This window comes from Pyrgilauda ruficollis, unplaced genomic scaffold, assembly GCF_017590135.1.
Source record: "Pyrgilauda ruficollis isolate IOZ18807 unplaced genomic scaffold, ASM1759013v1 scaffold18, whole genome shotgun sequence".
Classification (NCBI taxonomy): Eukaryota; Metazoa; Chordata; class Aves; order Passeriformes; family Passeridae; genus Pyrgilauda; species Pyrgilauda ruficollis.
In genome coordinates this window covers 9849125-9863927 of record NW_024516984.1, presented here as the reverse complement: position 1 = coordinate 9863927, position 14803 = coordinate 9849125, and the positions used below count along the sequence as shown (strand labels likewise).

Genomic DNA, 14803 nt, shown 5'->3' with positions numbered 1-14803 from the left:
GGAAGAAGCCTTAGAAGAAGAGGTATGGGTTAAATAGTTAGAAGACGAGGTATGTGTTAAATAGAAGCCTACTGTGATAAATGTAGTAATATCCATACAAGGTTTCATACTACTCTTGTCTGGAGGTCCACCAAAGTCGAGAGAGAAAAACTCATTTGACTGGTACACTTCTGAACAAGCCTCGTTGCAATGTGTGGAGCAAAGACTCCCAGCTGGGACCTTGCTGCCTTCAGAGCCATGGTGTGAAGCCTTCTTTTGCTGCCAGCATAAGGAAAGAAGCTTTCATGAAGGCAGCTCCAGATACAGAATAAAAGTAAAATCCTGCCCTCCAGGGGCCGGACTGCCTCTTTTCCAGCATTGCACATGGTACATGGAAGGGAAAACCCCCAAACCCTCCAGCATCCTTCAGCACTGCCATCTCCAGCACTTCCTGCTCCATCCCCAGCAGGAGTACTGCAGGTATTGCCCATCCCCAGTAGCAGCAGGATCCTGCCAGCCCACATTGCCACTCTCTGCTTACTGATGGGTACAGCCATACATCAAGCTCTGGGGGAAGGGGGCTCAAGAAGAAGAGCAGATTCCCCTTGGATTGTTTCATGGGGGTTTTCACATCACTGACCAAAAAAAAAAAAATTGAAAATCAAATCCACTTTTCATTAAGAGTCTATTGGTGAAACTGATACTACAGAAATACACATTCCTGTGTGCTGCCTTCCTGCTCCATAATGGCTCTTGCATTAGGGGCTGGGGGCAGGGGGGCTGCTGTTATCCATTTACTTTAGTAAAGATTGCTATTGAATGAAACCTTTAATGGGGTGTTTATGCTCCCGCTCAGCTAAGAGCTCCAAGCTTGTGGCAGAGTAGTCTTTCCCTCCACCTTGACAGCTATCAGAGAATCAATACAGGTAATCCCTCAGCTGGCCTCAGCACCGCTGCTGCGGGCCTGCCCTGGCCACTGCACTGCGGTCACTCGTGGGAAAGCCAAACTTCTCCGGGAAGTGACTTTTCACAAGACCCCCACCACCTCTGCACCGACCCTCTGCAGCTCCAGAGGGAGTGCCACTGACCCCACTTTGATTTGGACAGGGAATGGACTTATTCTTGCTCTCTAGGAAGCTTGATTCCACTTCAGGGGTTATCTGTGAATTGCTCTTTTTGGCCAGTATAATCCAAGTCATCATCCCTTCCTCTTTCCTGAATTCCCAGTGGGTGTTTTCTCTGCTCCTGCATTTCTGTTCATGACTAAGGTATCTCCTACTGGCTCTGCTCAAGTTCCTGCAGTCAAAGTGGACGGATTGCATTTTCTCACTGCTACTTTGCAGGCTGATAACACTGCAGTTTGCAGGACTGTGTGCCATTCTCATAGCAAGGCATTCAAAAGTGCTCTCTACACTACTAAATTGCTCGGCCAGCCAGAGGTTAGTCCTGTGACAAAGGTTAGTCCTGTGAGTTTAAGTCTGGTTTGTCACTCTACAGTGATGATAAGCTGGAGTTTCATGACAGCCCCTACAGCAAGGCTGCTGCAGAGTGGCTGGCTGGGGATGGAGATGGAATAGAGTCTCTCAAGCCCCACTGCAGGAGAGGCAGAGGTGCTGTCACTCTCCCCTGGTGCTGCTGCACAGCCCCAGTTGTCAACACCAATTCCAGGAACCTTCGAGGGGATGGCTTTTCAGAAAAGGCTAGTGGAGATGAAGCCTTTTTAAAGCTCGAGTCAAGCACCATAAAAACACAGACTGAAAGTCTGGACATATTTTACCTAAGATTGAAAAAGAACAAAAGGAGAGCAAAGACAGAGCCTCACACCCCTCATGTGCCTAAGGCCCTGCACCAAGTGTGTTAAGGAGAGACAGAAGGGAGAAAGTGCAAGGGCATGTGTATCAGGAGGGAAAGGCAAATGAAGATGATGGTGACTGTGTCTGTAGGGGTAAACAAACACCAGCACTTGCTGCAAAGGCTTGTAGGAGACTGGGGACCCAAGGAATGGCTTTCTTAAGAAGGGGACAGCCAGTCAGGGCTCCTCTAGTGAACAATCTCTCTTGTTTAATGGATAGGTTGGAACTGACCAATATTTGTTTGTGACATATCTTCAATTCACTAAGCTCCTTGCTGCTTTTCACCCTCCTTCAGTGGTTAACTACCTCCCTGTTCTCCAGAGTGAGCAGCAGGACAGGGACTGGGACAGCAGGGGCTGGGGATCAGGTGTTTGAAAAACAGGGATATGCAGGAGATGCTACAGGCAGCAGATGTCTGCGGCCAGGCCTTTTGTTCTCTCACACTTGCAAGCCTGAGCTCTGGGACCACCTTTTTTTTTTGTCTCCCCATTGTCATTTACCCAGGAGGAGCATTGCAGGAGTTAGCCTCACACAGTCTCTCTCTCCCTGCACCCCTCTGCTCCAACAAAACAGTTGATTGCCCTCATACTCTGGTTTCTATTTAGATCACTTCCTATTAACATTTAAAAAACTCACACAGAGTTAATGCAGAGCACTTAAAATCACCTAGTGTCTTACAGGACGGATTAGTCCCAGGGACTTGTCTTGCTGCTCCCCTTGGGAGGACCATTTTCAATCCTAGTTAAGGGAAGAAGAGCCAGGGTGCACACATATCCTTTGCCTTAGTGAAAGCAGTGACAATGTGACCCCAGACAGGGGCATCACCCCACAGCCAGTTTAAGTGAAGCTGAGTGAGAAACACGGGTGTTTCTCACTAAATTGCACAGTGTATTACTGTAGTTACTGTCATGGAAAATAACACCTCTGTCCTATATTTGCAGATGCCAAGAAATGGAAGAGATGGATTTCGTACAGCGTGTAAAGCCACAGCCCAGCCGCCTGAGAGCTGCAGGGATGTCGTTTTTGCTGCCTCAGCTCAGAAATAGCTGCTGGAGCATGAAGCACCACGGTGCCTGCTCAGGACAGACCTGGCAGCCGGGACTGCCCTGCACAAGGACTGAGATTTTACACATGGTCACAAATATTCTCTTTTCTGCTGGGCTTGCAGTGCAGCCTCCTTCATGCACATGTCCTTCTGTGCCATGCAGTCATTCTGGGATCCTGCCAGATATCGAAGTGCAGCATGCACACAAGCTCCCTCAGTCTCCCCCCTTCTTAGTGGTGTGTACAAATATCCAAAACCCCACTGCTGGCTGAGCTGGCTAGAGCTGCACATTCACTCAGCTGCTGAGAGCACAGCCACAAACGGTGCAAGTAAATGTGCAAATCCTCGGGGAGGAAAACCTCGAGCTCACGGGACACACACAGGGTACAGGTACACTACAGGAGGATTCTCTAATCTCTCCTAACCCCCATCTGGCAAGAACAGCAATCTGTTTGCTCTGACAATCAGCGCATTTTCGTTTCAGAAAACTAAAATCTGCAGTGGTCTCGCGGGTGGCTCAGCTTGACCTCCCTCCTGATACATTTCTCCCCACCCTGCTGTGAAGTGTGCAGAGCCAAGTGCCATCCTGTCCCCAGCACAGCTGGGACTCACTATTCAAAAGGGAGAGGATGACTCTATAGGGTAGTTAAATGCTACAAGGTAGTTTAATTCCTTTTTTTAGTGCTCAATCCGGATCAATCATCTTGCTTGCAAGTGGGAGTGAACTCAATCCAGAACTGAATGCCCTCAGCTTTCATGAACTGTTAGGGTACTTAAGACCAAATCCATCAAGACAGTGGGTGCCTTTGACTTCTTGTGCAGTCAGCTGCTGCCCATCAGGACAAGGACTAGAATTCCCAATAAGAGAGTTTGACTCTGTAACGACTTACAAATGACACAGAAAACACGCTTCATCCATTTGCTAGTACCTCAAATACACAACTCTGCATCTGGCAGGAAACAAGCCACAGCCCATTAGTGTACACTGCAGCCTCTAACAATTTATTTTTATTATTTGCATGAACGTAAGAGTAATAATATTAATAATAGAAAAGATAGGTGCTAACGTCTTCACAAACAACTCGATGGGTGAGGGTCTTTAGGACAAACGGGTGTTCATGTCTTTGAGATGGGTCTTAATGTCTCTACCAACGTCAAGCTGAAAGTTTGTTACAGAACCCATCCAATTTGACTACAGCCTAAACTCCTGAACTTCGTGGTAATAGAAAAATGGGTCAGCAAACCCTGCTGCAGAACCTACATACTTTGGGAGAAAATGACAAATGCTCAAGGCAGCTCGGGAAAGCTGTACCTCAGCCAATGGGAAAAGTAAAGGGCAACATGCAGCCCGGAGTTTAGGATAGAAGAAGGCTCAGTCTTCTAGTGGACTCTCCCTCTCCGTATTCAAATAAAGTTGCAGGACTCCTCTGTCTCCTTTATGGACACTAACTTTTTATAGAGCAGTTTTGTGCACAATAATTAGCATCAAAATTTACATACACGGTTTTAATGTGCAAGGCAGCCAGTACCTTCAATCACAAGTATAACCCTTCACATACTCCTTTACAGGCAACACATCAAATACTATAGAAAGGTGCAAATAATTAAGCACAAGACATTTGGGATTTCTTCAAGAAGATGAAAATGTATACAAGAACACTACAGAGGCACCATTTAAATATACAACCTTCATTCAGAACAAAAAAGGAGGTTACCTGCACGGGAAGATAATCAGGCATTTCACAGTACTTCAAAGCCATTCCTAGTCATAACATTTCCTTCATTAGTAGGCAGTTTATTTCACCAAATACTGATTTTTTATAAGTGACTGAACTAACAAAGGCTTCACACACAATTCTTGTTTCTGTTGGCCATGATTTTGTATGTTTGTAGCTATCCTCCTAGACAGCAGGCAGCTGGAAGAAAGGTTCAGTTCCCCTACCTGTTTCACAGTATTGTTTGTACATGTAAGTACTGTGATAATTTTCTGCTCGGCAGTGAATTTTACTTATTTAGGGGTCAGGGATTCAGCCCTCAATATGTAAAATATTTAGCCTGCTGTATTATAGTAATATTTGGTATTAAAATAAGCAAAAACCAATAATCAGAGCATACTCTAAAACCTACATGCATAAACACACAATACAAATGGATTTGCTTATTTCACATACTTCCTAGTGCTGGGCCTCAATATTTTGTTTACCAGTAAGTGATTCAATAAATATCTAAAAATATTTTTACCATGAAAACAATGAGAACAGAGCAACTTGAGATACAAAAAACCTTATAAAATTAGTGCAAATCAATATATTTAAGGATACAGTATCTGCACAGTATAATTGAATGTACAAGTAAAATATTTTCTATTTCTATGCTGTATTTAAAGAGACCAATAGAGTTTGTACAAAATAAAAACTTGACTTTCTTCTACTTTATGTACAAAATTCTTGTTAATTCTAGATGATCTAGGATACTTTGAAGAGAACTTTATCATCCCAGTAATATCGAACTACCTGTGTTTATCAACTAGCTCCAAAAGGGACTTCCATTATTCCTCCTGGATGCAACACACAGTCCCACTAGCACAGTGAGACCTTTCACATGCACAACCTTCTGCCAGTCGTGGTGGTCACTCAGTGATAATTAAAACTTCTATAGCAGTTACAGCACTCCCTATCCTCAGCAGTCCTTCAGCACATGCTTTTTGTTAAGCTTCTTAGTTAAAATTTCACATTGATATGGAATGCCACTTTCTTAAGAATTGAAAATGTCTCACTGACCACACTCCTGCATTGCATGTGTGGGCAGTGAGACATGGAGGATGACACCTTCCAGTCCTCCCATGGAAGCAAAGTCCCTTCCCTGCAGACCAGGGAAAGAATTTTCTGGTAGCACCTTACAGTAATCCAACATAAAACCAGGAGGAAGCAGACAAGCCCACCCTTCATTTCAAGGTTCACTGCAAAGATTCACCTGGCCAGAACCAGAGAGGTTCAGGGAAATCCAGAAAGAAGAGCCCACTGCTGGGATTGTGTTTGCGTCTGGCCTGCTCTGAGTCTACAATGAAACACTTCTGTGAGGCCACTTGACTGCTCATTATCCACTCACTGGCTCACTGATGCTTAGGAGTATCACCATGTTTGGTCCTCCAAACTCTTGAGAAGACAAAACCAACCTCCACTACCTCTGCTACCTGGGATATCAGGCCTGCATAGATCTTACCACTCCCCACTTCTCTCCCCCTGGGCTAACCAGCATCCAGCACCCTCTGGAAGAGTTGCTCCCACAGCCCTGGAGTTCTCAGTCTCCCAGCAGCTAAATTATTTAAAATAGCTCTTTGTTGGTCCAGCAGCCAGTATCTCTGAGAAGTTCACATTTAAATAGAACATCACTAAAAGACAGGTTAAGGGTAAGTAGACCATACACCTGTGGTCATCTGTCCAAACAACATGAACAGGTTAAATCAGCTTTGAGAAATGCACCTGATAAAAACATCCCTTACACAGGCTTTGATACAGATTGTACCAGGCAGCCCATAGGCACTGGAGATGCAGAAACACTCCTCACAGGGATATTTGTGCACAAAGGGGTTTTGGGAGGTAGAATTCCTTCCTGTCTTTAGAGATTACAGTATGGGAGGAGAAGGAGAGTGGCATCAGAGTGTACCCTGTTCCCTGTGCTCAGTCACGTGCCCTGGGTCCAGAGACCAGACCTACCCCAAGAGCCACTGCAGGTGTCACCTCCTGCGCTGTGCACACAGCCACGCACAAACAGAAACACACAGACTGAAACACACAATGAGCTGGTCCAGGACACATCCGTGGGGCTCCTGACTAGTGAGCAGCATGAATCTTCATGTGGAAGTCACAATCCTCCTGCTGGGGGAAGTGCTGGCCGCACACGGAGCACGTGCAGCCCTTGTCCTTGCTGTGCGTGCGCCGCACGTGGCTGTCGTGGGCCGCGTGCGAGGCGAAGGCTTTGCCGCAGTGCTTGCACTTGAAGGGCTTCTCCCCCGAGTGCTGGCGGATGTGAGTGCGCAGGATGCTGGATGCTGTGAACGCCTGAAAGGGCAGGAATCGTTAAGGGCAGGGCAGGAAAGGAAATGGAATTGCAAGTAATTTGCTTTCACATGTGCAATCCCCACCTTCAGCTAACCCAGACACCACCAGAAGCACACTACCCTGAAAATTAAGTCCTGAAATAGCTCACGTTTCCACTCCTCAGGCAAGTGGAAAAAAATAATGAAAACTCCCAGCAAGGAGGAATCAGAAGGCAAAAGCTATTGCTATACAGATGTGGCTGAGTCCATGGAGATATATGGAGCTCAGAGAAAGATTTCTGACCAAAGACACCAGTAAATATCTTCTATATGTCAGAGGGAAGAAGTCAATACTACCCTAATTAACTTTGCAGCTCATTTATGTGTGGGAAACATAATGCAGGCTTTCCTTACAGTTTTTGTTTTTAAAGTTAAACCCTTTGACTGTCTTGGGATTCAGCTGCTAAAATTCGTCTATGCAGTCCACCATACATCACTTACAAGTTCATTTTCCCTGCTCCATCATACTCTTCTCTTTTTGCAGGCAGAGTTTCCAGCCTGTTCCCCCACCACTAACACTTTTGAGTAGCAAAGTCATAAAGACTTCTCCTCCATTTGGGGATAAAACTCTCTCACGAAAATTTGAGCAGGAATGTTGTAAAGTTGCTCATGTTTTCCCCATTTTTTCTTATCCAAAGAGAATTTCAGGCCCTTCACTCTTTGCAGACCATACAAAATAAATACTTTCTACTAAGTTTTCACGGCAAACAGCAATACATCTTATTAGAGACCCTTTCACTAGGAACCTTAGAGCACAAAAAGATCACAGACTCCTATACATAAGTCCTTAGAGGTGTATACCAAGGGCAAAAATATATTTTGGGGAGAGAATGGTGATGCTGACCCAGCACTGTTCCTTTAATCTCACAATGTTCCTGAAGTAAGTGAACACTGATTTCCAGCAAAGGAGCTGGAAAAGCAAAGCCACTGTTAGAGGCAGAAGAGGAAAAGAATCTTAATCGCATAGGAGGAGCCAGTGAGGATTCATTAAAACAGGCCCTGGTTTTCCAGCCTCAGTAATTATGGCTATGTTCTAGGATAGCTGCATCCTGCAGCCTGAGGACAAAAAGTTTAATCTGATCCAATCCACAGCAGTCCAACCAGAACCGGCTGGGGACTGGTCAAGAGTCCCGAGACATCTCTTTACAGAGCAACCTATAAAGCTCTGCCACCTCCTCTTGTGATCAGAAGATTAAGGATGAGATTTCATCCTAATCTCTGAGAACAAGTATGTTCAGGATGATCATGGGGAGACAAAAAAATATAATAGCCAAAAGGAGTTTCCTCTAAGGGCACTTCAGCAAGACACTTCATCTTTGTGTTAGTCCAGCCAGTCATACAGAAAACTTTTCTCTCTACAAAATCAGTAGCAGGTTACCACTGCTGATGGGGTTTCTGTATTGCATGGACACTCCACAGCACTAGGAGCCCTACCAATATTCATCCTCCAGCAATTTGTGCATCCACTTGCTGTCTGCTGTGAGAGCTGCCAGCACTTTCACAGGGAGAGCTCACCTGAATCACCCCTGCTGTGATGGGCAGTAACAGCAGAGCACATCTTTGATCAGGGCTGTATGGTTCTCCTTGTGTTCTTTTTTTAAGTGAAACCTCCATGCCCATCTGCCCATCAACAGCCTTGATATTTCAAGGTAAGCATGCACAAATTCATATTGCACAGGTTCAGTTTATAGACCAAATCTGTTTATTGCAGTCCAGAAGCAGTGTCAAGAACACCAAAAATTATCTATCTGAACACCAAAAAATATCTATCTACTGGATATAGCTGCATGCTTTGGGTGGTTTTTGAAAAGCTCTCAAGCTTCCCTAGACCTTATTTCTGCAGCAGATCACTGAGCTGGTATGAACCACAAATTCCATGTCAGATGGGACCAGACCCTGTTTCTTCAGTCTCATCCCGTCCTGTCACCTTACCTCACAGCTGCCCAGAATATACACCCACTCATCTGGTTACCAGTTCAATAAAAAGCATTTTCTTGAAAGAAAACAGAGAAGAAACAAAGCACAGCAGAGGGAGAGATGGGGCAGGGCTTCCTTACCTTGTTGCAGTAGACACATTTGTAGGGGCGCTCCCCAGAGTGAACCCGCATGTGTTTGTTCAGGCTGGAGGATTGAGAAAAGCTCTTCCCACACACAGAGCACTGGGGGAAAAAAAAGGAATAAAGTTAAAAGGAAGCATGTAACTACATAGTTAAAAGAAAAAATTAAGTATGTGGATGATGTGCACATTTCTTACATATAATCTAGATATACACATGTATTTATATATTCATGTGCAAACACAATAGCAATTTTAACTGCGATAAATTGAAATACCCAGATGTTTAGTCGGGTTTTAAGAAAAAATTTACCGCATATGTACATATGTTTTGCATTAAAACCATGCAAAATTTCAAATCATTGGTGTTAAAATTGTTTCAATAAAAAATTGGTATTTTACAGAACAGACAATATTGATTTTCTGTAATAAAAATCTGAACATTTCTGTGAAATCACTTAAAAATATATATTAATCAAGCCCCAGTTTTAATTTTTTTCCTAAAAGATAAACTATCTAAAGAATAAAATAATCTTAAATTTACCAAGGCAAGGTAAAGGAAAAGGAATTACATGGTATTTAATATCTCATATTTAATGGAAAATTTATCTGTTACAAATTCCATGCAGATATTCTGACATTGTAATAGTGTCATTTTAGTTACAAAATATTTTTTTCTCAAAAAATATAGACATTGTAGGATGATCTATAAAACAGGTATTTGGAGAACTTTGAGGACTGATTTAACTGTGCTGTTTCAAGCACGAGAACTTGCCCTTCCCAGGCTTTTCAGAAAAAAAAAAAGTTTGATTTTCCATTCCCAGTGCTGCCAGAGAAAACTGGTGCTAGAAGCAAGGGGTTTGGTGGAGATGAGTAAAGCATTTTAAAGATTTGCTTTCATCAATTGAAAATCTGCTTCACACTGAACGTAAAACTTTTAAGCCCTGTTTGGTCCAACAGACACAGATAAAGCTGTCAGACCAGACGGTTCTCAGACCGAAGAGTGGGGTGTGGGAAACAGACATGAGACATCTCTCCCCTGATCCTGGACAAGCCAAGCACCTTAAACACAAGTTAACCTCACACTGTGTGAGAAAAGGAGCAACATTCATATGCAACCACGCAAAAAGCCCAGGAGAAATTTTGTTTCTTTTTAAACTGAGACTGTGGAGTTTATTTTCCCAACCTAAACCCATTAAATTTCTTTAACCAAGCTTTGCTGCACAAGACAAGTTCTTCCTGAGAAGTCCCACCAGAAAACTACCAGGGAAAATGGAGGAACAACGTTATCAACATCTTATCTGGACCAAAAAAAAGATTTATTAAGTACCCTCAGAAGAGCCAGTGACTGCAGAGAGATCCGGGAGCAGGCTCACCTTGTGAGGTCTGTGCTTTTCGTGAACGTGGAGAATATGGATCCTCAGCCTGTCTCTTTTTTCAAAGGATCGGTCACAAAGGTGACAAGGAAATTTGCGGTCCCCCTGGTCCACGCAGCGGGTGTACTTGAGGTGTTTGTCCCGGTAGTACTTGTAGGCAAAAACTTTGCCGCAGCGCTCACACTTGAAGCTCTCCCCGGCTTCTGTACGGCAGAAGGGAAAGTGCCACCTCACCGTTACACCGCGGCAAAAGGGATTCAGATCAAACCTGCATCCTTGGCAGAGCTGGGATCCCTACGGGGAATTTTGAGTCTCTGAGGGGGCAACGACTGTAAACTGATGCTGGCAAAATCATTAGCAAAATACATGCCGCATCTCCCCTTGTCTTTTTAAAGGAGTGGAACAAACGAGACCCCAAAGCCTGCTGAAATTATTCGGTTTAGCTACTAACTTCGCCAAAACCAAGATTTCTTCCTTGTATATCCATAAATAGCAAGAAAACACGTGAAGAAACAACTCAAAGAGTCCATCATAAAAACTTCTCCATGTATGCAACCATTGTGAGATATTTCTTATCAAGAATTGTCTGTCAGTTTTACCTGCCATCCCAAAAGGGGAAAAAAAAAAAAAAACCAAAAAAAAAAAAAAAAAAAACCAAAAAAAACCCCAAACATTGCACACCTTTTCTATAGTTTTCAAATAACTATCGAACAAAATAACATATTTATTTGACTTTTTTAAAAAATTCAATTCATTTTTTACCACTGAATTTAGGAAAAACACCAGAAAAATTTCAGGCGTTTATACATTCTTTTCTGTCTTTAATAAAAGTAGCTTTAGCTTAAGCCTTAAGATGAAATGAACAATTTAGCATCTGTCAAATTAGACATTTCAAGACAACAGGTACAAAATTTTCCATGCCAAATTTTCATGCAAATTTGCTTCTCCCCCTTTCTGCTGCACCGGGCTAACCCATCCCTTCCCTGCTCCAGCTTTTCCCGCGCTGGCACAAATCTGTTTTTTCCATACATAAATTTTGCTTATAAGATCATACTTTCTGTACATTACAAGTAGAACTACCCTCCCTCTCCTCTCACCCTGGTGTAAGTTCATTTGACATTTCTTTTGCAAGCAATACTGGCATTACGGGATCGGAACGACTTCAGCCTGCCTCAGTAAATGAGAGCGTCAATTACACGAAAGTCAGGTGTGCAATCCTAAGATGAAACAGGACCAAAGGTGGAATAACCCCATCTCCTCCCAAAACGGGACCCTGAAAAACGGCGCTGAGGGCCCAGGCAAGCTCAGCCCAGGACCACCAGATGTTTTACAATCGTCAGACCAAACAACACTTTAAACTCCCCGAGGAGCCGCGGACTGACGGCGGAAGAAAGAGCAGCCTCTTGCTCCGCGCTGCCGGCAGCCCTCGGTGCAAACCCCCGGATTCCCGGTGCCGAGGGGAAGCTGCTGATTCGGGATGCTAGATGCCGCAGGAAGGGGCGGCCGGGGATCGGCTCCCTGGGAGAGCGGGCGGACAGACCCAAGGGACCGGGGCTGCGGGGCCACCGCCCCCGCGGCAGGACCGGTCACCCACCACCGCCTCATCGCAGGGTCTGGGAAGCTTTTAAAGTAAAACGCCGGACAAATGTGGTGCTTGTGTTTCTTTACCTCCCCTCGTGTGAATCTAATTCAGGTCAGGTACACGTCCGTGGGAATAAGGGGCAGTGTCGCTCAAGGGGTTGCTGGCAGGCTCACCTTCGGGGTGCTGCGGGGGTTTCTTCCCCTCCGCCATGCCCTTCAAGCTGATGGGGATGCCCAGAAATTGCACGTAGCAATCGCCGTACCACACCAGCAGCTCCTGGTTCGGGAAGATTTCCTTGCAGGTCTCGTAGAAGATTTGTCCCTGGCACTGGATAGCCGTCAAATTCTGCTCCTCAGGGAACCTGGCGCAGTTCACCAGGGACATCCAGTTGCCAGCGGCGCCCTTCCCATCGATAAAGTGGCTCAGGCCACCGTATTCAAAGATCTGGCGAGCAGAGAAAAAAGGATCAGGTTTGACCTTCCGTACACGTCCTGCTCTCACCAGTCCCACCACCCACACTGGGCCGAGCCCCTCTTGCAGGCTACGGTAGAGGGGACGCCAAAAACCTCGCCCCGGGCCCGCGCTGGGGGTGCGGGGTGAGCCCGACGGTGCCTCCGCTACCTCCCACATCAGCGAGTTGTCGTCGTAAGTCTTGATCTCGCTCGTGTTGACCACTTTGCCTTGGAAAGGGCCGAAGCGGACTCCTTTCGGGATGGGGTCGGTACAGAAGACTCCGAGCTGAGACACGTCCCCGTAGGCCACCCGCAGCACCGAGAGCCCTGCGGGTGACAGGGGGCTGAGCGCGGCGCGGCGCGGGCGGGCGCGGCGCGGGCGGTGCGGGACACCTACCTTCGGGCAGCTGCAGCGAGTCCCGGTCGAGCAGCGGGGCGGCGGAGTCCGCAGCGCCTGCAGAAAAGGAACCCCTTCTTCAGCACCGGCCCTGCAGGAGCGGGTCCTACCTTCCCGACAAAGGCCACAACCCGAATCACTCCCCGGCTTTTTCCAGGTGTGGGCTCGTAACGCAAGAAAACCACAGGGAAGATGAGTCCGACGTGCCCCCGGGGATGCCGCTTGAACCTGGCTGCCTGCACGCCTTTTGGGACTGTCTCCGAACCCTCTCGCACATCTGGCTGCGAAGAGCGAGCTGCCGCCCAGGGCCACCCTGTGTCCCTCTCGCCGCCGTCAAATACCCCCTTACCCGAGCTGGCGGGGCACACCCGGAGCCCCGAGATGGCGTGGAGATTCCCGGCAGGCTGGCTGCTCCGGAGTGCCCCGTACAGCACCGCGTTGAGCTCCTCCTCGGTGAAGTGGTACCTGTAGCTCTGCCCCGCCGCCCCGTCTGCCCCCGGGCTGCGGGCAGCCCTGTGCGGGGGGCTCGGGTAGGGCGGCGAGAGCGACCCCGGGGCCCCCTTCCCGAGGGCCGAGCCCTCACTGGGAGGGAAGGGGGCCGGCAGCCTGGTGTAGACGGGCAAAGGAAGGTTGGGGAAAGGGTCGGTGGGCAGAGGGGGCGGCTGGCTTAGAAAAGCGGGGACCCTGCTGAAGGTGAATGGAGGCAGAGGCGGCGAGGAGGAAACCAGCTCGCCCAGGGGCTTCAGGGGCTGGAAGAAGTCGGGAGCCGTCTCGAAGTAATGGGCGGGTGGGAGGAATGAGGGGTAGTAGGAGGCGAGGCCGGTGGGGCTTATCCCGAGTGAGTCTCTGCCGTCTCCGGGGACCGACTCGCCGGCTAGGGACAGAGCCATGTCGGGAAGAAGGGGGGCAGACACCTGGGTGCTGCCGGCGCGGGGTCCCTCTGCAGGGCGGGACGGAGGCGCGGGAGCTGCCCTTCGCCGTCGGGGAGAGCGGGCCGGCCCCTGCCGGCCCCCCGCGGCTATATCGGCCCGAGGAGCGGGGCGGGGAGGGCGGGCACGGGCGGTGGCGGCCCTTGGGGTCACACAGCCCTGGGGGCGGGTGGGCGTGCTGCCCCGACTGGCACGGCTACCCTAGGGCGGAGCCACGGCTCCTCACGGAGCGGCCGGGCCGCCCCTCCCCACATCGGGGTAGGGGAGGGAGGGGGGCGGGTGGTCCGGCCTCACGGACCCACCTTCCTACCGCCGGCTCTGCCCTCCGCCGCTCCAGGTCGCAGCCCGGCGGCCCGGCCGCAGCCCTGTGGGCTCTGCCTCTGCCCAGGGCAGCAGGCCGGGCTGCGGGACCAGCACCTGCTGCCGGAGGTCAGGGTTCCGCGGAGCAGTGTCTTGGGGGCTGCAGGGGTGTGGTTTGAATATGGAAAGGCAGAAAACACCGCTGAAACTCCAGAGACCTGGACACACAGGAGCAGCGCGGTCTTAGTCACTGCAGGCTTCACGGGCACAGCTGAGGTGATTTTACTCTAGCCTGGGGCCTCCTGTTATGTGCTTAGCTGGGCTCCTGCTGGGGTTTTCATGGCTCCATGGCCAGGCCTATGCTATCCTGCCCAGGATGGGACCAGAGGAAAACACCTGACCCTTGCCTCCTGCAGAGGTGTTGGGTGATCCCCTGTCTGTGGTTTCATCCCGGGTTTTTATAGGGTTTTCTCCTGCCTTCCTTCCAGGTGGATACATGGCAAAATTGCAATGAAAAGGGGGCTTGGAAGGGGCTGGAGGATCCTAGGGTCCCAGGTGTTCACTCTGCAGAGTGTCATCCCTGCTGGTATAGAGAGATGGAGAAATCTTCAGCCCAGGACTGAAGAACAGAACTGAAAACCCCATACAGTGTGTGTTACTGCAGAGCTCCCTCTTGAGTAGCTCATTCCAGCCTGGGTAACACTGCACATGCAGGCATGGAGGGAAGGGACAGGA

The 14803-nt window shown here is 48.2% G+C and overlaps 1 protein-coding gene across 1 annotated transcript; it reads right to left on the bottom strand.

Annotated features, from left to right (window-relative positions):
- Window positions 1-6710: 6710 nt before the first annotated feature.
- On the bottom strand, window positions 6711-13729 carry PRDM14 (PR/SET domain 14). Its single transcript, XM_041464394.1, has 7 exons — window positions 13457-13729; window positions 12950-13399; window positions 12612-12896; window positions 12164-12434; window positions 10409-10611; window positions 9034-9135; window positions 6711-6938 (listed from the first exon to the last, which is right to left on the bottom strand). The coding sequence occupies exons 1-7, from the start codon at window positions 13727-13729 to the stop codon at window positions 6711-6713; spliced, it is 1812 nt and encodes a 603-aa protein (XP_041320328.1).
- Between the last annotated feature and the right edge of the window lie 1074 nt (window positions 13730-14803).